Source organism: Apaloderma vittatum, unplaced genomic scaffold (genome assembly GCF_000703405.1).
Source record: "Apaloderma vittatum isolate BGI_N311 unplaced genomic scaffold, ASM70340v1 scaffold38134, whole genome shotgun sequence".
Classification (NCBI taxonomy): Eukaryota; Metazoa; Chordata; class Aves; order Trogoniformes; family Trogonidae; genus Apaloderma; species Apaloderma vittatum.
This window is the reverse complement of record NW_009713965.1, coordinates 1-25,534: the sequence shown is the minus strand read 5'-3', so window position 1 is coordinate 25,534 and position 25,534 is coordinate 1. Positions and strand designations below refer to the sequence as shown.

Below are 25,534 nucleotides of genomic sequence, written 5' to 3'. Positions count from 1 at the left end.
ATTCCTGCTCCCAGCACTGCTAACTCTGCAGCATGGTGGCAACAGAGCAGAACACTTCAGGATGCACCTGAGGAGGCTGAGCTGTGAAGGGGTGAACACGAAGGAATTTATGAGGACCCCTTGGCTTCAGTGACTCAGCTTTTCTCTGATTGGTTGCAGTGCCCATCGTTTTTGTGTCCTGGAGATGCTGTTAGCAATTTTCACCTTGGGCCTCAAGTTTTGAAGGTTTCTCATGCTGTCTTAGTGTTGATTATTCTTGGGTTGCTGTGGCCAAAAGGGAAGGAAATTCGGTATGTTCTATAATCCCTGTATGGGAGGAATGCAAATTTTAGGGTCTAAGCAACCTCTGAAGAGATTTCCTCTCTTGGGGAAGATTACCATTCTTCTCATTTCTCTTGGCTATCCCCTATTCCAGTTTTCTCCAGCCTGAGTAACATCAAATCCCTCTCCAACTCATGTCTTCTGAGAAGGCCTAGACAGCAACAGGTTGATGGTGAAAAACTGTAAAGTGTGATAAAGCAGTTGAAACTCTCCACAAACCTGTCCTTACATGTTCCCACACTCCTTCTAGCAAGACAGTCTTCTATGCTGAGGTGCACTATGTTTATCTGTCAGTGGAGTAACCTCCAGGCTTCAAAACCCCACAGTACCTTCCTGGAGTCTGGACAGAGCTTTGCTGACACCCACCAGCCTGCTTGGCTTCTCTGCTTGCTTCTACTTGTGATTGAGGCATATGATAACTCTCCATTGCAAAGGTGATTTGCTTTTCTAAAGCCTCAATATGACGCCTTGCCAGGGCCTGTGTCTGCAGGAACAGAACTGTGATACAAATATCTTTATGCCCTGAGGGTTCTCCCTTTACCTCTGATGTGCAGGCTGGAGCTAGAGTGATGTAGTGTCCCATGGTCCCTCATGCAGCTCTGACCTGTAGAACTGTGGGGCTAATGGGGTGGCCAAGGGCTTTCTCATACTAACATCTACTCCGCAGATGGACTTGGTAATGCACCTATGTTCTGCTCACTTTGTTTTGGGAGAAGAAAGACACTGTTTTCTGCTCATATTTGCAGTAGGTACAAGGGAACACAGAGGAAAAACCATAGTGTTTTTTGTTGAACACTCACCCAGGCAACCTTCAGCTGAATGAACTAGAATATAAAAACAAGACCCTTATTTTCTCACATCTGAATTTGTAGTTAGAGGTAAGTAATCACCTTCACGTGAACCTTGGTGTCGTTGACAGCTAGTGGTAGTCCTCACTCATACTTTTAGTATCAGACAGCAAGGTTGTGCAGAGAGCATCATTGGTGCCAAGAGGATATGAAACTGGAAACGCTAACCTGTGTAGGAAGTTATTCCTTTGCCTCAAGAGAGCATCAAGTGAGGCTTTAAAGTATTGGTTAGATCCTAGCAGAGAGGCAGCTGTTGTTCAGAGTATTTCCATGTGGGAGAGAGAAAAAGTAAAGTAAAAGAAAGAATGGATGTTTACAAGCTTATATTGCGCATGAAACATCCCATGTGATCATCTCCATGAGCAGCCTTGGGCCAAATTTATCATTTGTGCAGCTCACTGACATCAGTGGCATTACCCGTACATCAAGGACATACATATCGTTGTAGGTCTTATTTTAGCTTTTCTCAGGAGGGCTAGACTTAGCGCTGACTGCTATGAACGAAGGCTGAAAGATTCGAGGGAGGAAAGGTTTAGCAACCAAAGAAAGACGTTCTTTTCTGCGTGGGGAGTAGCTGGGAGCCAGGAGACCTAAATGGTGAGTATCTTCTTTGATCAGTAAGGCAAGTGTTTTGCCATGTATCCTGCTGAGAATGAAGCATCTGAGGGATGAGCTATAGTTACTCATTTAAAGTGTGAACAAATATAGGAGGGTTAAGGATAAAGGAAAAGGAAAGAGGAGAGGCTGTGCCCGAAGTCCTGGTCCAAGAGAATTCAGTGTAAAATTCAGTCACCCTGTGGCCACATGGAGACAGCGCAATACAGAGAGGAGTCTTTTTTTTTTTCCACTTGAATGTTTTTCTTCAGCCTTGGGTTCGGGTTTTTTTTGTGCCTTGCCATTGTTCTCCTAATGACTCTCCTCATATCTCTGAGCTATGGTGTGGTCAAGCAGACAAATCTCAAGTCCGATTACAATTGCTGTCTACCAAGCATGCAGCTCATTAAAATATGCAAATTCACAAGATGACACTTGTGATTCAGCAGAGAACATGCATCATTTGGATGGCATGTTAGCAGAAACTCATCTCTGCTTCCCTCTTACTTTCTGGGAGTCAGATCTCCAAACTTACGAATCTCTAAAATAAAATACTGTGAAAATTAAGTGGCATAGGAGAGCAGGAGCTGATGAGCTTGTATCTCTTCCTCTTTGTATCATGTGCAGAAGACAGTGCTGGCAGGACAAGAAGATACTGTGTGTGTGCGCCTTGCTTTTTTAGCAGTTGAAAATAAAGTCATAAGGCTTCTGAAAATGTAGAATTTCTTCAACTGAGCTCAAGAGATGCCTTATAAAACGTGCTTAGGTTTGGCCTAAGTTTTAGGGGGCAAATTGGCCCCGTCTTGTCAAATGAGATCTTTATATTCAAGCCCAATCAGTCTCAAAGTTGTTCTGGGAGGAGAAAGATCTGCCTGCTCTGAGGTTTTCCTCATGCTTCCTTGATATTTGAACATTGATGTCTGGTGCAAGAACTCAAAAACATGATCCCTTTTTAGCAGGAGGTCAATATACTCTGAGCGGATGGAGAAAGTATGCTCCCTGCACAGCTGCTACTTGTGTCCTTGCTGGTGAAGTGACTGATAACCGTTTATTCATCTGTGATGGCTGCGTGTCTGGTGCAGGCATGGTGAGAGACTTAGAAGGACCATCTTATGTAAAGGGACAAAACAGAAGAATCTGATCAGTTTAAGAGTGGATGATGAGGATGTAATGAGTAGAAGTTGCTGAAGAGGAAGAGTCAGTACAGACTTTGAAAACACGAAAATACACAGAGGATATAGTAATAGGAATAAAGAGAAAATGTACATACCTTTCACAGTATTTTGCATTGTGTGCTTCCATGGCACACCGCAACACTTCCTCCTGTCTAGGAGAGGACCCTCCATCTCTACTCCTTGATCTTGCCCTGGAGTCGACTTGGATGTTTGTCATGTCACAGCCATGGGCTTAGCCCTGTGATTTCAGGAGGGATTTGGAAAGTGGAAACAGAAGAAATGATGATGGAGCAGATTTTCCTGGGATCCTTCTGACCTCTCACTGAAGTAGAGAGCAATGATTTGGGGTTTGGGATGTTATTGGGGAAAGTGAAACAGCCCACTGGTCTGAGGGGCTTGTGGCAGGCAGGCAGTGTGCTTGAGGACCCCATGGGACCTGCAAACCAGAGGGTGCTTTCATTTCTCTGAAGGTTGTGTGGTGAGTGGAAGAATTTTGGCTTCTCCTCTCTGTTCCCTCTAGATGTCTTTTGTGTTACTTGCCCTCAGATCAGCTCTTAATTCAGCAGTGCTCATCAGCCAAATGTGTGGGAGCTTCCTCTCCCCTCTGTGGCACCCTGGAGCATCACCTATTCTGCGGGCTGTACGTGCAGACCAAGCTTCACTAACAACTTCTGCAGCCCTCCTTACCTTTATTCCAGATCTAGATGAACCTGTTCTCACCGTTCACCAGACCATCAGTGATGTACGTGGCAGCTTCTACCAGGAGAAGACTGTCTTCCTCCGGTGCACTGTCAACTCCAACCCACCAGCTCGCTTCATCTGGAAACGGGGAGCCGAGACACTTTCCCACAGTCAGGATAATGGCGTGGACATCTATGAACCCCTCTACACGCAGGTGAAAAGAAAGCAAACCTCCACCAGCTTGTGTTGAGCATCTTGCTGATGCAGGGCACTCTGTGCCAGATGGTGTTTGTTTCCCCGTGTGGATTACGATGCTGGGAGAGAGGGTGGTGGCCACTGCAAGGAGCACTGTCTCCGGAAGAGCTGGTAGAGCCTGCCTCTGTATGCGGGTTCTTGGGGGATAAGAGGAGCAGAGCAGCAGGAGGGAGTGCGATAGCCTAGAAGTTCCTTCCCCTTTTTTGGCACCGTCCCTGAAAGCAGGTCACAACTCCCGTAAGGAGAATATGTGGCTATTGGGTGGCTGAGACTAAAATCCAAGCAAACAATCCCAAGATCAGTTCTTCTCTCCCATTTTTAATTTTTTTTCTTAATTGAGTGCCAATGCTCCCTAAACCAAGGGAATTCCTTCCTGTTTAGCAGTGTGAGTATTAGGAATTATTGTGGGATCCACGAGCCAAATTATGACCCTGGGCACTTTCTGGGTGATATCCTGTGTCAGGGAATCCACACCCTTTCTTCTTCTCCAGCTTGCCTATGTTGGACTTTCCCCTCTGAATGCCACTTTCTGCACAGTAATGAGTCCACCAATACCATGGGAGATGGAGGGGAATTTTTCTTTTGCCAAGGCACTCTGGGCATGTTATCCTAAGTAGAGCTCTGGCTCTGAATGTCCTTCAGATGCTCACCAACCCAGTGCCTACAGCAAGGCTGTTCAGCAGCACGAGGCAGCGATGGGTGGGAAGGGAGGGCTGGAAAGGCTGCTCCTCAGGGGACCTGTTTCATCCCACACACCTCCTCATGCTCCCAAAGCTGGGCCCTGAGTGCATTCTGGCCGAGTTTCATTTCTGAGCAGCGCTTCAGGCAACCTTTCAGTTAATGTAGTCGTGTTCATATTTTATTGAAACACGCCATCTCTGCAGGTCATGGAAATGGGCAGCCAAATGGAAACATTCAGGGGGGTGAGGAGAGAGAAGAGGGCTGCAGGTTAGCAGCAGATTTACAGAAACACTGTAAGTCAGCACTGCTGTTGGGTCCTGAAGAGAGCTTTGTCTAGAGCTTTTACTATGTGGCATCCAACCAGGACATCCCTGGCCTTAGAGAAAGCCACTCATGGCTTTTCCAGCTTTCACTAAACTCAGTGTAATTAACATGAGACACTGCTTAATGTCTTAGGACTTGAGATAATTTTCTTCAGCGAAATAAGGCATCTGGCAGAATTTCACCATGTTGCAGGGTTAATGCGTAAATGACCCAGTATCCTGCAGCTCCTATCAGGTGATGTTCCCACCATGATGGGTTGTTCCCAGCTCTGAGAGAGGGTGCTAGGACTGCTGGGCTCACACAGGCATGCCCTTATAGTCTCTCCTTAGCACCAGCATAAACCTGTGAGTTTGGGTTGGTTAAGAGCTGAAGTTAACAAAAGCACACTCTTTTGGGAGGGGAAGAATCTTGCTGGAGCTCAGACACATACATTTAACAAAGCACCCTTCACACAGGCTTGTAATATTGTCTTAGAGATGATCTGGTATCGGTGTCGTGTTTGGGTAGACTTTTACATTAAAAGGAGGTGAAGGCTTTACTGTTTAAGCTTTTTAAAACTTATTTACATTGAAGGTTTATACACGTTTACACAACATTTACTAATCAATAAACAGGATACATATGACCCTGTAAGTAAATAGTTGACATGCACATCGCAAGTGCCATCATTTGTGTGGCACAGCAGCAAATCTCATGGGACAGGGCTTTCATAGGGTTAATGGTCTCCTAGGTATTTTTATTCCTAATTTACTCAGTTTGGATCCTTGTTCTCTGCATATTAGCATGCCTGAGCTCATCGTCCAGTCCCTTGGGGTTGTCCTCAAGGGGCTTTGTTGTGCTGACACCTTCTCACATTTGCAGGCAATTATGGAATGGTTTCCTCAGAAGAGATTTAGACGAACACAAGGGGAACAACAGCGACAAGTGGAACAACAGCAGCAAGCTGTTGTGGGAAGACATATGAGTTGCAGGGTGTTCAAACCACAGGATGCATCTCAGATTTTTCCACATTCCATAAATTAAAATCTACAGAACGTTATCTATTATTAATTTAACAACTTGATTATATTTCTATAACAAGCCAGTAACTAATGGAGTGTCAGGGAGTGATTTTGTTTGTTTATTACCATAGTATGAGAAAATACTATTCGAGTCCATGCAGCCACTCTGGATTTACACCAGCATAAATGAGATTAGAATTTGGAGAAGAGAGATCAGAAATTTGGGGAGCTTCTTTGAACATTTCTTTGACTTAGCTGTTGAACTTGTCATATTTAGGCCAGCATTAATGCCTGAATCTGCTTTGATTTGCAATGTTGAGACCACAGAGGTGTCCCCTTGGGTTCCTACCAACCTTTTGGTGTGAAGCTCAGGGTCTGTTCTGGGATGTTTAAGGTATTTCAAGTTCCACAGGATGATTCTGACCGCAGTTGATGAGAAATGGTGCCTAGACCTGCTTGGCAATGTCAGGTTAAATGTCAGTTGTTTGCTGGGTGTTTTGAGAAATCCTGGAGGTGGAGTTGCAACTGCAAACATTTTGTCTCCTTTATGTATAGCGAGGGGCTCATGGCATATGCACAGTTCTGAGGTTTTGGTGGGAGCTGCAGGTAAATTGTAAACTTTGGGACAAGTTATGGACTTGGCAATGATGATCTTGTGCTCTGTACACTTGTGTCTTTTTTCCCTTCTCCCAGGGTGAAACCAAAGTCCTGAAGCTGAAGAACCTGCGACCTCAGGATTACGCCAGCTACACGTGCCAAGTGTCTGTCCGCAACGTCTGCAGCATCCCTGATAAATCCATCACCTTCCAGCTCACAAACACCACAGGTAAGAAGGGGGATGATGCAGCATCCCTGCAGCCCTCTGATCCCTCGCCTGCTCAACAGCCATTACTCCTCCAGGAGGGTAACCTAGCACCATGTCCAGAGCCTGCAGCACCTCAATTCATATGCATAGCTGCTAGGATTACAAATCCTTCATGCAGAAGTCTTGTGTCCAAGGATGCTCTAATTTCTTACATCTCTACATGTAGTTGGTGCCTTGGCCGAGCCTCCCGTGAGATCATTAAAACAGACTACTTGTAGGTGTTGAGGCACTATGTAGGTTTTAATCCAGGCACTGTTTTATTTATTTATAATTCTAAGTGACTTTAAAAATAGATTCAATACAGTCCAGAGCAGGGCAGATGCTGCAGAAGTTCTTACAAATAATTCATCCATGTGCGACTCTGGCCTGGTTTGTGAGGCTGCGCTCTCAGGACCTCCCAGCTAATGGGCTCTGCTGGTGATGATGTTTGTGGAAAGCAAATATCTCTGGTGCCCTCCCAATAAATATATTTTACAGTGGTATTCATACCGGCAGTGCTTGAGTGTGCCTTTAGTTGCAAACGGAATCAGTTTGGTACCTCCTGCTTGACCTGCAATAGCTGGCTGATAATCGAGTGTCATGTACCAACTACTTGCAGGGACACGAGTGCAGCCTGTCCATTAAAAAACAAAACCAAACCACACCCACAAAAAAATCCCATCCACAAAGCCCCCACATGTGTTGAATATTTTGAAATAATAAGTAAACATCAGGAAATCGCTTCCAGCTGTGGAGTACTCCATGATCAGAACGAAACACATTGTAGTTTGAATTTTTCACCTCTCTAATGTAGTACAAAGCAGTTTGCATCCCTTGTGTCATCTTTGTTCAGTGGAAACAGAACTCTTTTGATGTTGCCAACTGTTGATGGGGTATTGTTGATACTGTATAAATTATGTTTATTGGTCTGACTTGAGCCCAAGGTGCTGAGCAATAGTTGCATCATTTTATGTAGAAAGAAGAAAACTAATGAGCTTAAGAAAGTAAACTGTAGCTAATGTCAGAAAAAAATATTCTTTATATAGCAAGATCTCTGAACAAGTCTCAAGCAACTCACACCACTGCCTCAGTTTAACTCAGGATGAGACTGTAGAAAGTGCTAGCATATTCCCTGTAAAAACTTGCCTTGTGCTCATGATGAAGAAAAGGATTCCATACAGCTCTTCATACAGCTTCTTCATACAGCTTTGTTGTGTCTTTACCTTTGAAGAGTTAGAAAATCAAATTTCGCTTCATGTCTGCTCCCACCTGCCACCCCAAGCACAAAGAAACTACCATTCATTTCAGTACAGCCCCCTTACTGAGTGAACAGGGAAAAATGTATTTTTAGGCTATAACCAGATCAGAAGCCAGTGATATGTCTGAATTTACACCAACTTCTTAATTACTTACCTAAGTTCTGAACCTGGGCCACATAGCACATACATCTGGTTCTTTTTTTTTTCCCATTGTTTAGTTATAGATGTGCATTTATATGTAGTTACATTGGAGCCTGACGCTAAAAGCTCAAAGGGGCCACAGAAAATGTGTTCCTAGCAAATTGTATTAAAAGCTGGTGGTGAAAAAGAAACTGACATTGTGGTGTGAGCAGGGTTTGTGTTACATAACACACGTATATTTAACATGAGATATTATCTGGCTCACTTGCCCCGTAGGTAGATTTGTGCATAGATGAGAAAATGTGTAAAGAAAAAATCTTTAATTTTCTCCTTTTTTGCATAGGCCTTTTTTTTCCCCTCTTGCACTTGTGCTTTACCAGCCTCTGTAGCCTTGGCTGTGCCCAAAATCCTGAGCAGCTTAGCTCAGGATGTCTTCACCTTTCCAAATGAGGTGGGCCCAAAGGATGCTGTGGTGCATGGAAATCAATATCTCAAATATTTATAGACCCAAGCACTGTAGACCTTGAGGGGAATTGGTGAGTCAGGACATGTCAGACCAAGGGAATCTTCTCTTCACAGCTTGTTTTGCTCTTCCTTAGCTGGCTCACTTTGGATCTTCTGGCAGTGGCCTTTGGGCTGATCACCGTGTCCATCAAGACGTGCTTCTACCAAGCTCTATGTTAGCAGCTTGGCCCTTTAAGAAGGGGATGGGTTCTTGATCTGCAGCCTTAATGGGAAGGTTTCCTCGGCTCCTCCTCTGCCCTGGTGCTGTTCTGTGGCTCTAGAGCAGCAGGTTGGGGCCACAGAGCCACAGGAGCAGCTCAGCACCAGGCTCTCATCACCTGCTATAGCAGGGTCAGGCTGATGTTTTCCCCTTCCTCGATTTCTGCAAAATTAAGCAGCCCAGCAGGTTAATTCTCCTGCAGTTTTACTGCAGCAAATTGGACTTCAAAGGGAATTGAAAGCGACTCTTTGTTTTTAATGGTCCCCTCGCTGCTCAGCGGACTCTGCCAGCAGGTTTTCTGAGCCAAGAACAAAAAGAATTGCCACAGGTTACAAATAAATGAGATTCATCTCCTGCATAACAATGTCTGCAGACTGTTAACCTCTGTCTGCTGACAGGCGTGGGATTGGGAGCCTGTGCAGGCTGCCACAACCGGGGCTCTGTTTTGGCGTTCCATGGGAGCTTGGTGCCTGGAGCTGTGCCGGTGGCATCTTTGCAGTTTCTCTGCCTCCTCCTCGTATGCGCACACAACCTGCCCTGAGGCAGTGCTTGCACCAGCATGCCACTTTTTTTCTATGTTGCTTTGCCCAGAACTGGGCAATATGAGTGTTAATTGGATGTGTGCACATCAAATGTTGCAAAAGCCCTGAGTCTTAACCAGAGCCTCCATGACCTCTGATTAGTGCTGCCCAGCCCTGCCTTCTCTCTGGACGTAGGCCTTTCTCTGATGGGTGTGGATAGGGATTCCCAGGCAAAGATGCTGCATTTGTCATTTGGTGCCCTGTGAACCTGAGACCAGTTCAATGCCAGAGGGCAGGAACAGCTATTTGGTGTCAATTGCCCTCAGCTGACAGCGTATTAGTGACAGGAATGTGTCCTGCCAGACCACAGTGAGTTGAGCTGTGGTGTTTCTGGGCTTCATAGTGTCTCATGAAACGACTTGGAGTTTGGGGAGGTTGTACAGGTCCTTTCGTTGCTGATTAGTGTTCATTAACCCTTGCACACTGTTTCCAAGACTCCAGCAAATAGAACTGTCCGTGGCTCTGAGTACAGGCTGTGGCCTCCCAAAATTCAAGGACTCCAGCCACTGGCCTCAAAATGGCCAGTGCAGGTGGCAGAGGAGCCACCTTCTTCCCTAGGCACAGCTGGCCACCTCTGTCACAAGTAGCATGTCCCATGGCCCAGGAGAGGACATTTGATTCAGTGTTACCAGAGCAATATCCCAGCATGGCAGTAGTTGCGCTGCTGAATTATGGTGCTGGTGCTGAGGAGACAGCGGTCTTCTTTGCCTCGTTTGTATGGGCTGTAATTCAGAGATCCAACACAAATCCAGCACAGCTCATTAACACAGGGTCCAGGGAGAGAAGAGGCAGAAATAATGATGCTGTTAAATCAGGCTTCATGAATATGGAACAATGTCTTATTTTGCATTATTATGGCTGTTACTTAAAACATACTCCTTGCCTTTGTGCTGGGGACTGCTACTTTCTCAGCTCTGGCTGGATGGAGCCAGTGATGGTACTGACAAGGGCTTTAAAAGGCTTTTTATGGGATGAATACAAAGGGAAAATTTTTGGATCAGTTCCTGGAAGGGGATGTAGTAAGAAGGGTTCAGAAATAAAATAAACCAAAGCTAGATACTAGGGTATTCAGAGGAGAGGCTATCTAGACATTTTGAATTAGTCTTAGTTAAGTTGTGCATGAAAGACAGTCCCACCAGGTCTACAGAAAAGTGTATTTGACACCTGTGGAGGTGAAGGAGGTTAAGAGCAGGTGCAGAGCTACTGTTCATGGTCTGTTATGGTGCAGACAGGTCCTTGTCCTCTGTGTCAGACTCTGAGCTGCAAGGGCCAGCTGTTTGCAAAGCGCTTTGCCTCCCAAAGATGTCTAGTTGGGTGTGAGAGATGGAGATGTGTGCCATGGGATAGCTGAGCTTCTTTTTTTAAATGGTAGACTTTCCCTAAAACTCCTTCTTGGAATAGTAACTCTGTATGGGAGGAGTGGTTTCATCCCAACTGTCCTTGAACATAAACAGCTCTTGGGCTCAAGCAGGCTCCTTTGAGCATGTCCTTTCTCCTTGACCTCCACCAGGGTGGAGCTTTGGTGGTCAGGCAGAGGGAGCAGGTTGTGACTGGACATGCACCTGTTGTTCTGCCTGAACTTCCCTTGGGATTGTGAGAACTGTTCAGCAAACACTGACATCTCAGGAAGCTTCCTAGCATTCTTTAGTTTGGGTCTTGAAATGCTAAGCTCAGTCCATGGCTGCAACTTCTTATGCCTTGTGACAATGATCTCTTGTTCTCCTGGTTTTTTTTCCTTTTTTCTCTTTTTTTTTTTTAAACTCCTTCTCAGGGCTTAATTCACTGTGCTGTTTCTGCCCAAGGCATAAGCAGACTAACTGTGATTCATACAATAACATTGCAGCAAGGGTGATCCAGGTGCTCTAGGAGGAGCTACTAGTTGAGTCTTTTCTCCAGTGCTGCTTCTGCAGAGTCTGCCTAGAGTCAGGGGGGTTAAATACAGGGAGAATTAAAGTTCTGAACTGTTGTGTCTGCAGAGGAGTGGGCTGAATGCAGTGCAAGTAAGTAATGCAGAGCCACAGTGGCTTTCTGTTGCCCTTCTGCCTTGGTGCAGTTGTTTCTGTCAGGAGTCAAGAAGCCTCTAGCCCTGGATTTTCCACTGTCAAATTTTGTCTGATTGCTATTACTACCACCTGTGCAAAGGGTTTTCTTTAGGCCTTTTGTCTGACCTGATTCCTAAGCCCTAGAGAACCTGCACTGGACACTGCTAAAAGATCATACCTAGCTTATGCCTCAACCCTAAACACTAATGGAGTGGTTTAAGTATTTTAGGTATCTCATTTAGGTATTCCTTTCTGGAGCTGTGTGAGATCCTGCCTGTGGTGTTTCCTAATCGTAGCAGACCAGAGTGCTCCAACCCAGAGACAAGGTAATGATCACACTTTAGGTTCACAAGGACCTTGCATTTGTAATAAATCCATAGATCCCTTCAGCTCTCCGTACTCAAACCAGCTATCTTCAAAAACAAATCCTAGAAAGTATGAAGCTGTGCACAGGCAACCAGATGGGTCTTTTTCAAGCTCAGAAGTGTCCCTCTTTATACTGTTCCAGCCCCACCAGCTCTGAAGCTGTCTGTCAATGAGACACTGGTGGTCAACCCTGGTGACAACATCACTATGCAGTGCTCTCTCACGGGTGGTGACCCACAGCCAGAAGTGGTTTGGTCTCATTCTCCTGGCCCAATGCCCCTCAATAGCCTTGTGCAAGGAGGCAACCTCAGCATCTGGAGGATCCATGTGGAGGACTCTGGCTACTACAATTGCACGGCCATCAACAATGTGGGGAACCCAGCAAAGAAGATAGTGAACCTGCTGGTGCGGTGTAAGTTGCTCTTTTTCTCAGAACATGGGCTTTTGGGGTGGGAGAGCTAGATTTGCATTTTTCCTGCCTGTTCCTGTATAGCTGTGGGCGAATGTGATACTTCACAGCAATTAGTATCTGGAGAAATGCCTGTGCAAGCTTCTCTGGTCCCAGATCAACACCTGTGCTAGCACAGCTTGCCACCTCATCCCAGGCTGTAACACTATCCTGAACTAGAGACCAATCCTAGACTGCCACATGAGAGGCCCTGGGGATATTTTGTGGGAGTATAACTGGGGGAGGCCTTCAGACAGATACTACATGGAGATGTTGATTTCCTGAGGAGCAAAACATTGTTGTCCTGTCCCATGCAAGACACTTTGCTGTCCCTAACCAGCTTTTCACTTGCATTCATCCCAGCCATGAAGAATGCTACGTTCCAAATCACCCCTGATGTGATCAAAGAGAGTGAGACCATCCAGTTAGGTCAAGACTTGAAGCTTTCATGCCATGTGGATGCTGTCCCCCAGGAGAAGGTTGTCTATTCATGGTACAAGAATGGGAAACCAGCAAGATACTCAGACCGGTTGCTCATCACCCGAAATGACCCTGAGCTCCCACCTGTGACCTGCAGCTTGGAGATTATTGACCTGAGATTCAGTGACTATGGCACCTACCTGTGTGTGGCTACCTTCCCAGGAGCACCCATTCCTGACCTCAGTGTGGAGGTGAACATCTCCTCAGAGACAGGTGAGACTCAAGTCTCTGTGACAGACCCCTACCTCAAAGCCTCTGGCTTTTTGAATGACCTCACATGAGTATCTTGAATCTCAGTAGGGAAAAGTATTTGGCTGGGACTGGAGATGGGTCATAGTTACAGCTCCTCTGCTAGATGTTTAATGCACCAAGCAAATCTTCCTTTGTGTTTTCTCCCTCTGAAAAAATCCAAAGTGCAATCCAGCCAAAGCTACAGAGACAGATTTAGAGTGTGATTGTTCAGAGAAACCTCCAAATTGTGAAGGAAGGAGGAGAGAGTGATAATTCACCAAATTTCAAAAGTCCCTTTGCTTAAAAGGCAGTAAAAGAGAAAGCAAGCTGCTATTTCCTCTCTTTGGCATTGCTTATGAGGAATGTCCCTCTTTTTCAGAACTGTGGCCAGGAGATTGGTATCATCTGTCATAGCAAATTCTGTGAAGAGCTTTAGTGTTTACTGGATTACAATTGCAGTCTGTCTTGGGCACTCTCTGTAGGAATTCAAGTGTTATAAACGCCTTCCCCCTTTAAATTCAAGTGTTATAAATGCCTCCCCCCTTTAAAATCAGGGTCAAAGCTTCACCCTATGGCTTGGTGAGGACAGAACTAATCCATAAGTGTGTTTGTTGGTCACCTTGGGAACTGAAATACAGGGTCTTAGGGCTATCTTTTTGTTTCTGGGGAACTGGTGGGTCCAGCTCTGCTCTCCATTATATCCATGTTGTCTTACTGCCTTCCCAGGACCTTGACGGTACAGCACAAAGCAGCATTGGGCTGCTAGATTACTAAATTTGATGAAGATTCCTAAGGGGAGCCAGCTATCCACAGAATTTTTCCTAAACCTTCACAGAAAGTTTCTTCTTAATCCCTGGTTGTGCTGGACCCATTGGCCAGGCTGGTCCCAGTCCCGATTCTGAACACTGCTCACTTCAGCCCTCCAGCAGAAAGTTGATGTATTTCTACTGTCTCCCAGTAGAAATGTTGGGGCCAGGCTACTCCCAACTGGACTACACTAGGCCTCACTAGCGGCCTGGAGACTGAGCCCTGAACACACCAGAGACCCACTAAAGACCGGAGGGTGGTGCTTTCCTTTTGCTAGTGGCCCTGGGAGATAGGGCGCTCTCTGTGCTAGCAGATACCAACACTGTTGTGCCAGCAGGGAACAAAACCAGGGGAACAACCCAGTCCTGGTGCAAAGCCAACTCTTCCGACCTTGTGCAGCTGCTGCCACCAGGAGCAATTTTTTTTTGCCCAAGATCACTAGATGGCAGAATGCAGTTGTATTTAAGGCTGCAAAGGTAGGAGGCTGTGAAGGGCTGGGAGACCGTGGATGATCCCACCAAAAGGCTGGTCTGTTGGCACAGCTGTTGTTCCAGACACCAACCTTAATGGAGGTGTCTGCGATGGCAAGGTGCCCTGTCTTCTGACCTGTTTGGTGGACGGCGAGCCCCACATGGTTGTGTGGGTGCTGCTGGTGGGGAAGGGCAGGAGGGCAGCCTGCGGTGTTTTGAAGACCTTCTTTGGCAGCCTGGGGCAGTAGGACAGTTTTGTAACCCAAGGAGTGAAAATGGCCATCCCTGCCAGGGCAGCCCTCCATGCACAGCTGAGGCTGTCCAGCATGCGGTATCCCCACAAAAAGCAACAAGTCACCTCTGGCATGTGCTTCCCACACAAAAAGCCAACGGGTTTTCCCGAGACTGCAGGATCAGAGCAGTGGAGTGGCAACAGTAGCTCCATGTTTCCCCCAGTGAGCAAAGCCGGAGCTCACCAAGGTGGCTGCTTCCACTGAGAGGCTCCAAGGAGATAGTTTTAATTAAAAAAAAAATAAAATAATAATCTTCAAATACAATTTACACCTTTTCCCCACAGAGAAAATTGCCTCTCGCCAGGTGAGCGGCTGCCGGTGGTGTTGGTTGCTTAGAGCACTGTCGTCCCTTCACACTGTGTGGGACAGGGTGTGATGAGATTCCTCAGCCCACAGGAGACCTGCAAATTGAAAACGTGGCCTCCCTCTTGCATAGGGAAGTGGCTTCACTGGGAAATTGGGCTGGAGCCATCCTAAATTTGCTTGTAAAGTAGCTGTGTGCTGTAACGTGTGCAATTACTGTAGCACATTCTACTTTGCTGGAGTTGAACTGAGCTAACTTGATCAGATCAACTTGTTATAGCCCCTGTAGTTTTAGACTTTGATTTAAATGGAAACAAAGTATGTGATCCTTGCAGTTATGGAAGTGGCAATCCAGGTGTCCGTGCTGTCAGCAAGAAGGACTGAAAAGGAACTTTCAGCAAATGATTGTTGCCAAATTTACCTCAGTTGTCCTGTTAACTCTGAAGCCTAATATAAATCAAATGTGACTATTACATGGGGTTTAGCACAAACATCCTCTTCCTGGAGGATGGGAATGTGAGCAACAAGCCTCTTCCCACCGACACCTTTGCACCCTTTAGCTGTAGTCATTGGATTTCGTTGTTTATGAGCAAAGTTTTGTTTGTCAGTTAATAGCTCGGTATTCCTTGAGTGTCTCCAGCTCTAGCCTCAACTCAGCAACAGTTCTGCTGGGTGAGCTCTTCCCAAACTGGAAGCAATGCTAGAAATGATCATTGCTGGGACCGATCTCTCACTCACGTGAGCCAGAGATAACCAATGTTATCATTGGATAAACAAAGACACTTAACAGAGTTGGCTCCTTGCTGTGGTTTAGGAGCAAGCAGAGATCCTGGATCTCCAATAAGGCTGGAAATATGATCTGCAAGCACTAATCCTGTAAGCCTTAGGTTTGGTCTAACCTGGATAAAGGGGGACTAGATGCCTTGGCAGATAAGACTTTTATTTCTTGGCCAAAAGGACTGCAGTTCCACTCGGGTAATTCACTGAATTGCAGTCTTTTGGCCAATCAGAAATTTGTCAGAGAGGCTTTTGCCTTTGGATTCCTTGGTGTTAGTCCTGCTGCTGGACAACATTTTGCAAGCAGAAGGATGGGAGCTGGGGCAATGTTCCAATACAGTCCACACTTGCTGTTGGTATGGAGATACAGTGTTGTAGAACCTGGAATCTTCCTTGGTACCCTGCAGCCCCAGAGTACCAGGGCTCCTGTACAAGGACTTGCATGGGCAGTGTGTTCCTATAGAGGCTGCAGTGTTTGAAGTGGCCACCTTTGGAGTTCAAGGCTGTTGGTGTGACTCAAACACAAGCATCTGAAGAATGTTCCTCGCTTACTGGAAACTCACATGTAAAACGATTCCCGTCTTGTGCCCCTTTTAGTGCCACCAACCATCAGTGTCCCTAAAGGCCAATCCACCATCACCGTCCGGGAGGGCTCCAGGGCTGACCTGCAGTGCGAGGTTCGAGGGAAGCCCAAACCACCCGTCATCTGGTCTCGGATAGATAAGGAAACCCCCATGCCTTCAGGGACAATGACGGTGGAGACATACGATGGGAAGCTGCGCCTGGAGAGTGTGAGCCGAGAAATGAGTGGGACCTATAAGTGTCAGACAGCCAGGTACAATGGCTTTAACATCAGACCCCGAGAAGCCGTGGTGCAGCTCAACGTGCAGTGTGAGTATAACCACACAGTACTGGAGTGCCTGTCTGAATGCCTGTGTACACAAAAGCCTGTGGGCTGAGGAGGGCTGACACACACAGTGCTGCTTTCAGGCAGACTTGACCTTTCTTATGGGGCTGAGCAGACACATCTCTTTTGTCTGGGGACCTTTATGTCTGGGGACAGTTTATATTTAATTGGTCTGGCTACACAAGGCTCAGGGCAGGATACCCTATGGCTGGCATGTTACAACTGGAAGGGAAAGGTGTTATGTGTGTGTTTGTATATAATGCTTTCCATGGATGAGTGCAGAACAGCAGCTCTACCAGGGGTGTGTTTGCATTCACTACATATGTGTAAAATACCTTCAGGGTATGTTAGTAAGTATATGAAGTCAAGCACTCAAAAGGGAGCAAATGAATGTTAATGCTGTTTCCACCCCACAAGCCTTTCTTCAGCTTAGTTACCTCAACTGTCATTTTTGGATGTGCTTGAACCATTTTACCTGAAAAACAGTGCTAGGCAGACCCAAACAGGGACTGCATACTCCCAAGAAGTGTCCATTCAATAAAGCTGTGAGTGCCAGAAACCTGATTCTTCGCATGTGGTGTGTTGAGTGCGTGGTGTATTCAGCAATGGGATGGTGCTCCTGGACCTGCTTGAGGGCAATATCTGTGCACAAAGGTGATTGTAGAGGGAGGGATGCTGCTGGTGTCCATACTGGGTGACTGTCTCCAATCTTTCCCTGCAGTGGTTTCTCCCTCTAGAGAAGTGAGTGCTTGCTCAGCTCCCATGCTGTTGAGGTGTGTTTTGACACATGGGGGTGTGTGCTCACTACTTCGAACCAGACAGGGGGAAGGCAGTTGGGTAAAATGCTTTGGTCTAGAAGGAGCTGTTACTGTAAGAGTACTTCCCCCTGGAGACTTTGACCCATTGGGACAGTGTGATTGCTGAACTCTTGCAGAGTCCTCTGCACAGCGTGGATCTGGAAGGTGTGGAATGGGTAGGGAGCGGGTTAATTTGCATCCAGGCACGCCGCCTCTGGGCTGTGACTGAGGAGCCTCGCAGCGCAGCACAGCAGTGCTCATTAGACACGCTGCCATGCTTCTTCCAGCCTCACTCCTTGGGAAGAAGTGAGACTGTAGTGGATAACCTGGCTGAAGCCAGCAGACACGCGGCTCACAAATATGATCTGTTGGGAGCACAGCAGTAATTGAGGTGTGCAAAATCCTGCAAGCATTTTGAGTGTTCAAAGACCCCTTTTCAAAATTATGTCTGTCCATTTAGGAGTATGTCAGAAATTAAACTACAGGATGGGGACAGGGAAATGCGTGCCGATTCCCACACAGGTAAGTATGTGTGGAAACATTTTCCTTAAGCAGGGTAGAAATGTGTATCTTGGTTTAAGCGGTTTTGGAAGGCAGACTGGGTCAGGCGTATGGGACATGGCAGGACGTGGCAGGAATGGTGACTCTTGTTTACCCCAAGAACTGATGGGAGATGCAGCAAAATCTCACTCTGGGGCAAAGAGCCATCCAACCCGCCTGTGTTTCCAGTTTGGTGTTGTTCCTTGAAGGCTGTCTGGTTCTCACTGACCCTCATTGCTGCAGAGCGAGCAGCAGTGCCAAGCCTGGGATGAATTTGGGCTTACTAGGTGGTCTGGAGAAGGTCACAGCCCTGAATCTTGGGCTAGAGGGGGAGGACATGACTCCCCACACAAGAAAGATGGCAGATACAAGACAGGAACTGTTGTGGGGCAGAGCCCCAAGAAGGCAAAGATGTGATGAATTTCCGCATAAAGAGCAACTCAACATACACTTCCTATAGCTCTTCCCAAGGCCAAGAAATTCTTTATTGTGATCTCGCCAAGTAATGGTCCATGTTTTTTTTTTTTCCTTCTCCATTAGTACTCATCCAGCTCCAACTAAGGCTACACAGAACTGAGTGTTTGTACACCTGAGCTGTCTTCTCCTGCCTCGAAACCATGGAAGGACATTACAGTGGCACTGCCTGTTCTGTGCCAGAGCAGGCAGCTTTGGTTTTGGGGGCTGTCAATTCGTTCCTTTCATCAACATGAAAAACAAATTACAAACCAAAAGATTAGGGCAAGAATTGCCCTCATCGCCTATATAAGCTCCCCACTCTACCCCCACACAAAAGAAAAATTAACAAACCCAGCAAACAACACGGTCCCTGTTTATCCCTCTCGTCCTTGTTCACGCAGCTGGAAGGAGGTGGCTGCCGTGGTGGGGGCTGCTGTGGTTAATTGAAACGCTGCTCTCCAGCGTGGGTGGCTCATTAGTCCAGTGGCTTGCTCCGGAATTCTCATCTTGTCAGAAATCGGAATCGGTGGCTCCTGCAGCCTCTGTGATAAGCGCTTCCCCGCCTCCCCGAGCCAGGGCATCCCACGGGAGAGATGGTTACGTGGGATGTGTGTCCATGCAGGCATGTGTGTGTGTGTGTGTAGGAGTGCCTGTTTCTGTGGCTATGGGAGCTCCTTTTGAAGTGACTCACTCTAGGGAAGAGCAAATTCTAGGTGATAATGTGGTTGTTTCTATGACTTGCTCCAAAGCTAAAGTTGCGAAATCAATACAGCAGTTCTGATTAGATGTCAGAACCTGTTTCTGTGTTTCTTTCTTCTTTTCTTTTTCTCTCCTCGCCCTCATGCATATAGTGCTGTATTGTAATAATCTAGCCCAGAAATAGGCTTTGCCAACTGCACTGCAATAGCCAAAAGAGAATAAGAAGACAAAAAGAACTAGTCAGCTGTCAAAAAAAAAAAAGTGTTTGGGCTTTTTATAATTTTTTGTATTTTGCAAGCAGAAAAAGTTGCTGTCTTTTTTATCTTATGAACTATAATTTCTATCATCAGCTCTCTGACAGACTGCGTGGTCTGTTCTCTTGTCCTCTTGGTCTGAACTGTAGGGCACTGGAAGATTAATAAGTTCATTAAAGTCCTTGCAGACTTATAGCTCTGTGGCTAGGGTGAAGAAATGTTGTATACTGGTTAGCGTGAACAACTGGTCTTATCAGAACTCCTGGGAATCTGGCTACCACTTGGAGTGGCAGCATCTTGTCATCTTTTCCTGTGGTTTCAAAACAGGAATAAAACTGACCCATCTCTTCAAGGATTCATGGGGCAGAATAAATATAACACTTTGAAATCTTGAAATAAAAATAGTAATGGAAGGGCAGAGTGTTGTTGTTAACATCAATGTTATTGCTCATGCTGTTGTCAAGGACTTTTTCAGGACCAGGTACTTGCTCAAGAAAATCACATCGGAAAAATTAATTCTGAGCAGAGGTGGGTTGAAATCAAGGCTGGGTCACCTGTGTAGTTGATACGGCATAAGCTGTAAAACACACACTGGGCTTGAAAATGTGCAGCACTCTGAGTTTTGGAATATAAAGTGTCATTTGAGTCAATGTGTATGAAAGGAGGAAAGAAAAGAACAGTGTATGTAGATCAGTTAAAAGGATGCTGAAGAGATTCAAATTTAGTGAGTACATAACAAATTGCAAAAAAATTTATTAGCCACATATCCTAAAAGCCTGGTCAAAATAGCATTTCCATGAATTATGAAGATTAGTAGTGCCTCTAAACTCTAGCTTTTGCTAGAACTGGCCTTTGAGATGACTATCTTATCATGGTGAATATAACATTTGCTCTGTTACAGCCTTATATAACAGTGTAGTGTAAATTGCAATCCTAGTACATTATCCTGTGATTCTGTGATCCTGCTTGAATGGTATTGTGTCAGCTCTGATGCTTTTGCCAGTCCTCACCAGCATCTCGTAACTACTGGCAACTCAGTCAAAGTCCAGCTCAACTCTGCACACCACATCACATCTGATCCTTGATACACCTACTCCAGTATTTTCCCACAGATAGATTTGTCCTCTCTCAGAGCACTCACTGCTGGGTGTCTCAGGTTGTTGGTTGATCACCTGAATGGGTTCTCCCTCTTTGGATAATCAACCAAGCCTGGTGGTCAAGCACTCCTCTCCTCTGCTGAGAGAAGTTAATTAGTTCACTGAATTCTGATGAGTGGATAACCAGGTTTTTGTTAGTGCCATTTTTGTCCTTGGCAAAAGTCCTGGTGTCTCTAAGTGCCCAGAGAAAGAAGGGAAGAAGAAAGAGAAGATATTTATACAGATTTGACCTTGTTTTTGATAGTTGAGTCTGAAAGATGATCCTGTTTTTCATCTTTGGGTCACACAGCAGGTGACATCTTGGCAGGAAGAAAGGCTAGAACAGGAATTAACCTGAGTGTCTCCTTCCCTGGAATAATTTGGCCTGCAAATTTGGCCCCTCCTGGATTCAGACTAATAGTCCAGTCATCTGGGATTGATCTCCAAAGGATTAGGCTTATTGCCCTTGAGTAGAGTTTTGCCACATTAAGCAGCAGGTGAATTATTGTGTTTTATCTTCAAAGTATACTGAATAGTAGGTGTAATCAGGCAAGTAAATTGTCATTCTCTTTGGAGAGGGAGTTATCATGATTCATAGGACAGGAGACATTGCATAGTCCTAGACAGAGGTATCGCCATAGGGCCAGTGACCAGCAGGTCTGGCTTTGCCCTGACCTGGAATACATCCTGAATATGTCCTGCTGAGGCATCTGTTGCTCTTGTCACTTAAACTACTGTTCAGGTGGGAACAGATATGTTTTCCTATTCAAGCTCACACACTGGCAAATGTTATTCCTGGTCACACACTGTTCGCTCATTCCTACTTAATTGGCAATGCTGTACATCAGGCAGGCAATAGTCAGCATCAATTTCCCCTGTTATCTGTGTAGCAAACAGAAGAGCGGGGAGTGATACTGTAAATAAGTAAGAAGCATTGCTGGATCCACGCAACTGGAAATGGAAACGCGTTAAACTGTTTCGATCAACTGTTGAAGCCATCGCTCAATGTCTGTGCTCTTTGCTGGTGCCCTACCCCTCTGAAACATGAACTTGGATATTAACTGCTCCCTTAAAAACACTCTTGGGACAAGCTTCTGGAATGGAGGTGTTTCTTCAGAGTGGCTAGGACTAGGGTTTTGGCTTTTAGCTCCTGAGAGATCCTTGCAGGTCTACCTGCGTATGTGAAGGAAGTCTAAGAAATGAGACTGTGATGTGACCTATATCTGGCTGGCTTATCTGTCGTGCTGCTCAGCCATGTGAGCTGGAGTATGGAGCCATCTGCTAAGAATTTTTAGGCTTGGCTAGTTTTGTTCCTGAGTGTATTTATTAATAGTGACTATTTTAATTTTTTTTATATTATTTTCATCAGCATAGTTCATCCTAACACCCTCCTCCAAGCTGAGTGCAGTTCAGGAGCTAACTTGGAGGCAGAAGGTGATTTTGGTTTTTTTTTCTCTTTTGTTTTCTACCCTCGCAGTATCTGGAGCTTTCCTGCACTTTCATTCATGCTTCAATATTTCTGTTCTACATGGTACAGGACTTGTTCCCAAGAGAGGGAACCCCAGGCTCTCATGCCAGCTGGGGTGCTCTGGTCCATTTTAAACCATCAGAGGCTTAGGAATGAACTGATGTTCTGGGGAAGATGTATCAGTATTCAGAACCATGGGTAAAACATGCCTTCTGTTTAATGTTTGCAAACCTGGAAACTTTCATTAGCAAGAAGAAGAAAACCATTTGCAGTCATGAGCCTGACCTGAAACCACAAGTCTGACCAGGTCTCTGGTCCCACTTTGATGGAAATCCTCCCTGTTTATCCCCTAATTTATTGTACAGAGGTTTGTGTGACTAAGCTGAAAGTATACACATTATTTCTGTGTTTCTATCAATACACAGAAACCCCCCCCCTCCCACTGTTAAAAGCAGAGAGTTTTGCTCCTGATTTGTCAACCCACTTTCTGCTAGCAGTGTTGTAGCTGGGATTAAGTTGCTTAGAGCTTGTGTTTGTTCACGTAGCCCTGTCCTCGGCGATACGGCATTAGGATTCCTCGCTCTGCTTCCCAGTGCCTGGACTGCTAACAGCTAATTAGAGTTGTCAGTCTAAGGACAGGCTGGAGAAGGAATCGGTTTTGCTCCGTCATGGCTGTAAACCCAAATGGCCATGGTTCAGGGCACACTAACAACCACAGAGGCTTCGCTGGCCTCAGATTTGTTTTAACAATTGGTCCTGGGGCCTGGCAGACAGGGCCTGCGATAGCACTTATGTCGGTTTCAGACTGGGTCTTCAGATGGGGTTGTACCGAATGTGGCTGAGAAGGGATGGCTCCTGTTTGCTTAGGACTTATTGGCCTTACCCTCCTGCCTGCCTCATGGTGTTGAGGGGCAGGTACTCTGCCAGGCTAAAGACACTTAGCTAAAACCTTCTTTGTGACCACCTTCAGGTTTGCAGAGCAAAGCCCCAGGACTGTCAGTGCTGCTTTCTTGGAGTGTTTGGTGTATGCAGCTTTGGAGGAAGTTGTCTTTCACAGGGCAGAGTGGTTGTATGAATTTTGACTGGCCTAATTTTTCTCCTTAGTGTGCAGCACTTACAAGTTGCTCATTGGACCCTGGTCTCTTCCCTGCTTGCTGCATGGTGGGGAAGACTCCAATGTTCACATGTGCTGCCACTCACCGAGAATTTCTTGGGAAGTCTCCCTTATGCCCTGAGAGCTTTTCTGATTTACTTCTTTGATTGAAATTGGTCTGACAGAGCACGTCTGCACGCTGTGGTGGCCAGGAGATGTAGGAGACTTGAGACACAAAGCAAAAGGCCCAGATGGCATGGAGAATTCACCAGAGCAGAGGAGGCTGGGGAACAGATTTTGCAAAGCTGCCATATTCCATCTGTGGCACTGCATGTCAGATGCAAAGTACTGGGAGGCGTCCTTGCTGTGCCCTGGGTAAATGACCGTGAAAGGAGAGAGGATGATACCCAGATATGTGCATCAGGAAGGTGGGAGTCCTCCTTAAAGAGTGGACCTGGATCTGCTACATGAGATTGCATCCTGCCTGCACTGCCATTCAGCCTTTGTGCAGCTCATTGCTCATCTCTAAACACCTCTGAGGTTGTAATAATACACTGAGTAAAAGCTTGTGTGAGAGCTCCTCACCTAGAGAGATGAATTTGTTTGTTCAGAGGAGAAATCTGGTTTAAATCAGCTAATCTATTTCTCAGATATTGTTGGGAGAAACAAATACACTTTCTATAAGCTGCCATTATCCTGTTTTTTTGGCCAGACTCTCCAGGAAGAGCAACTCAATTTGAAAGAGAGAGAGAGGGAGATCCAAGCTATACAGTTTTGTCAAGAAAAGAGAGAAGAGAGCTGTATAGACACAGTGGATGCCAGATGGTCTTGGTCATCTCTCTGTGGACAATTGCTCACCTGCCATGTCTCTTCCAGGGCTGAACACCCCATCTCATACTAATTTTTAAGGTTTTCCTGGCATGGTGGTTATTTTCCCTGTAGGACCTAGCTATACATCAACTTGTTGGGATAAAAAACAACTCTAGAATCCTCTAAAATGTTTTGTGTTGGGCATCCTGCAAGGTTGTGCATGTTTGGATCTTGCCCAAGCATGTCCTTGTCTTTAAGCAACAGGAGCATACTGCTGCCAAAGGACTGTCAGACACTTTCTCAGCACTTCCCATCTTGCTATTCTGAAGAAACTGCTTTAGTTTTGAGCCCTGTTGCTATTGTTTGGATTTAGGCTGTGGGAGAAACCACCTGTATCAAAGATCTCCAAAATACAACATAGCTGGTAGTACCCAGACTGCATTGAGGCAGCCTGGCTGGAGGAAGAGGTTGTCCTGGCTCAGTGTCTGTTATTGCATGTGGATGTAATGCGGAGTCTTCTCTAACATACACCGTGAGTACTTCTGTCGCACGCTTACCTCCAGTCAGCAGGTCAGACATGGTGAGCTTGGCACAGCAGCTGTGGCCAAGCTTTCTCTCTTGGTCTGTGCAACACTGATACATGCCCAGAGGATGTGGGGACTGGGCCAAGGCAGAGAATGGGCCATGGATATCAGACCCCATGGATATCAGAGCCCATGCTGGTGGGCTGGTGGTGGTGGGATATTCTCTGCCAGAGGTGGTGGATGGGACTGGGAACTGAGTTTATGGAAGATGCATTAGGGAGATGAGAAGATGGCATGTGCTTGTATGGGTTGGGTGTAGTAGGTATACATGGAAGAGAAAAATCTATGGAAAAGAGTACCTCCCCTACAAGGATAGGCTGAGAGAATTGGGATTGGTCATCCTGGAGAAGAGAAGGCTTCAGGGAGACCTTATAGTGACCTTCCACTACTTAGAAGGCCTATAAGAAAGATGAGGAGGGACTCTTTATCATGAAGTGTAGTGATCAGACAAGGGGTAATGGCTTTAGACTGAAAGAGGGTAGATTCAGATTAGATCTTAGGAAGATATTATTTATTGGGAGTGTAGTGATGCACTGGAACAGGTTGCCCAGAGACGCCGTGGATGCCTCATTCCTAGAGGTGTTCAAGGCTGGCTTGGATGGTGCTTTGAGCAACCTTTTCCAGTGGAAGCTGTCCCTGCCCATGGCAAGGATGTTGGAACTAGATGATCGCTAAATGTCCCTTGCAGCTCAAACCATTCTATGATTGTGCCTGTGCCATTGCTATTCTCCCATGATTTTTGGGCAGTAAATCGGATCAACCTATGAGGGTGCAGAAGCAGGCCGCCATGCTATTCCTGCACCCTGGCACTAGAGCAGAGCTGTTTTCTCCTGGACAGTGGGAGGGCTGTGACAGACATGGGGGCAGCACACAGAATAGCAATACCACTTTGTCATGGTTTGACCCTGGCCGGCAGTCAGGTACCCACACAGCTACTCTCTCACTCCCCCTTCTCCACTATACTGGGGGAGAAAATATTTCAAAGGGCTTAAGGTTTGAGATAAGGACAGGGAGATCACTTTCATTTACCGTCCTGGGTAAAACAGACTCAATTTTGAGGAAATTAATTACGTTTATTAAGAGAACAATTCAGAGAGGAGTAGTGAGAAGTGAAAAAAACCAAACAGGTCTTAAAAGCAGAACA

General features: G+C 46.0%; 1 protein-coding gene across 1 annotated transcript in view; it reads left to right on the top strand.

The window, feature by feature from the left end:
• The window catches only part of MDGA1 (MAM domain containing glycosylphosphatidylinositol anchor 1), a gene marked incomplete at both ends in the record, with an annotated part of 20,355 nt that extends 3,818 nt beyond the window's left edge, over positions 1–16,537 (top strand). The window contains 5 exons of the mRNA XM_009868562.1: positions 3,637–3,833; positions 6,574–6,706; positions 11,980–12,249; positions 12,649–12,978; positions 16,244–16,537. Of these exons, the coding sequence (XP_009866864.1) occupies positions 3,637–3,833; positions 6,574–6,706; positions 11,980–12,249; positions 12,649–12,978; positions 16,244–16,537 (1,224 nt within the window). The remainder of the gene's footprint in view (positions 1–3,636; positions 3,834–6,573; positions 6,707–11,979; positions 12,250–12,648; positions 12,979–16,243) is intronic.
• Between the last annotated feature and the right edge of the window lie 8,997 nt (positions 16,538–25,534).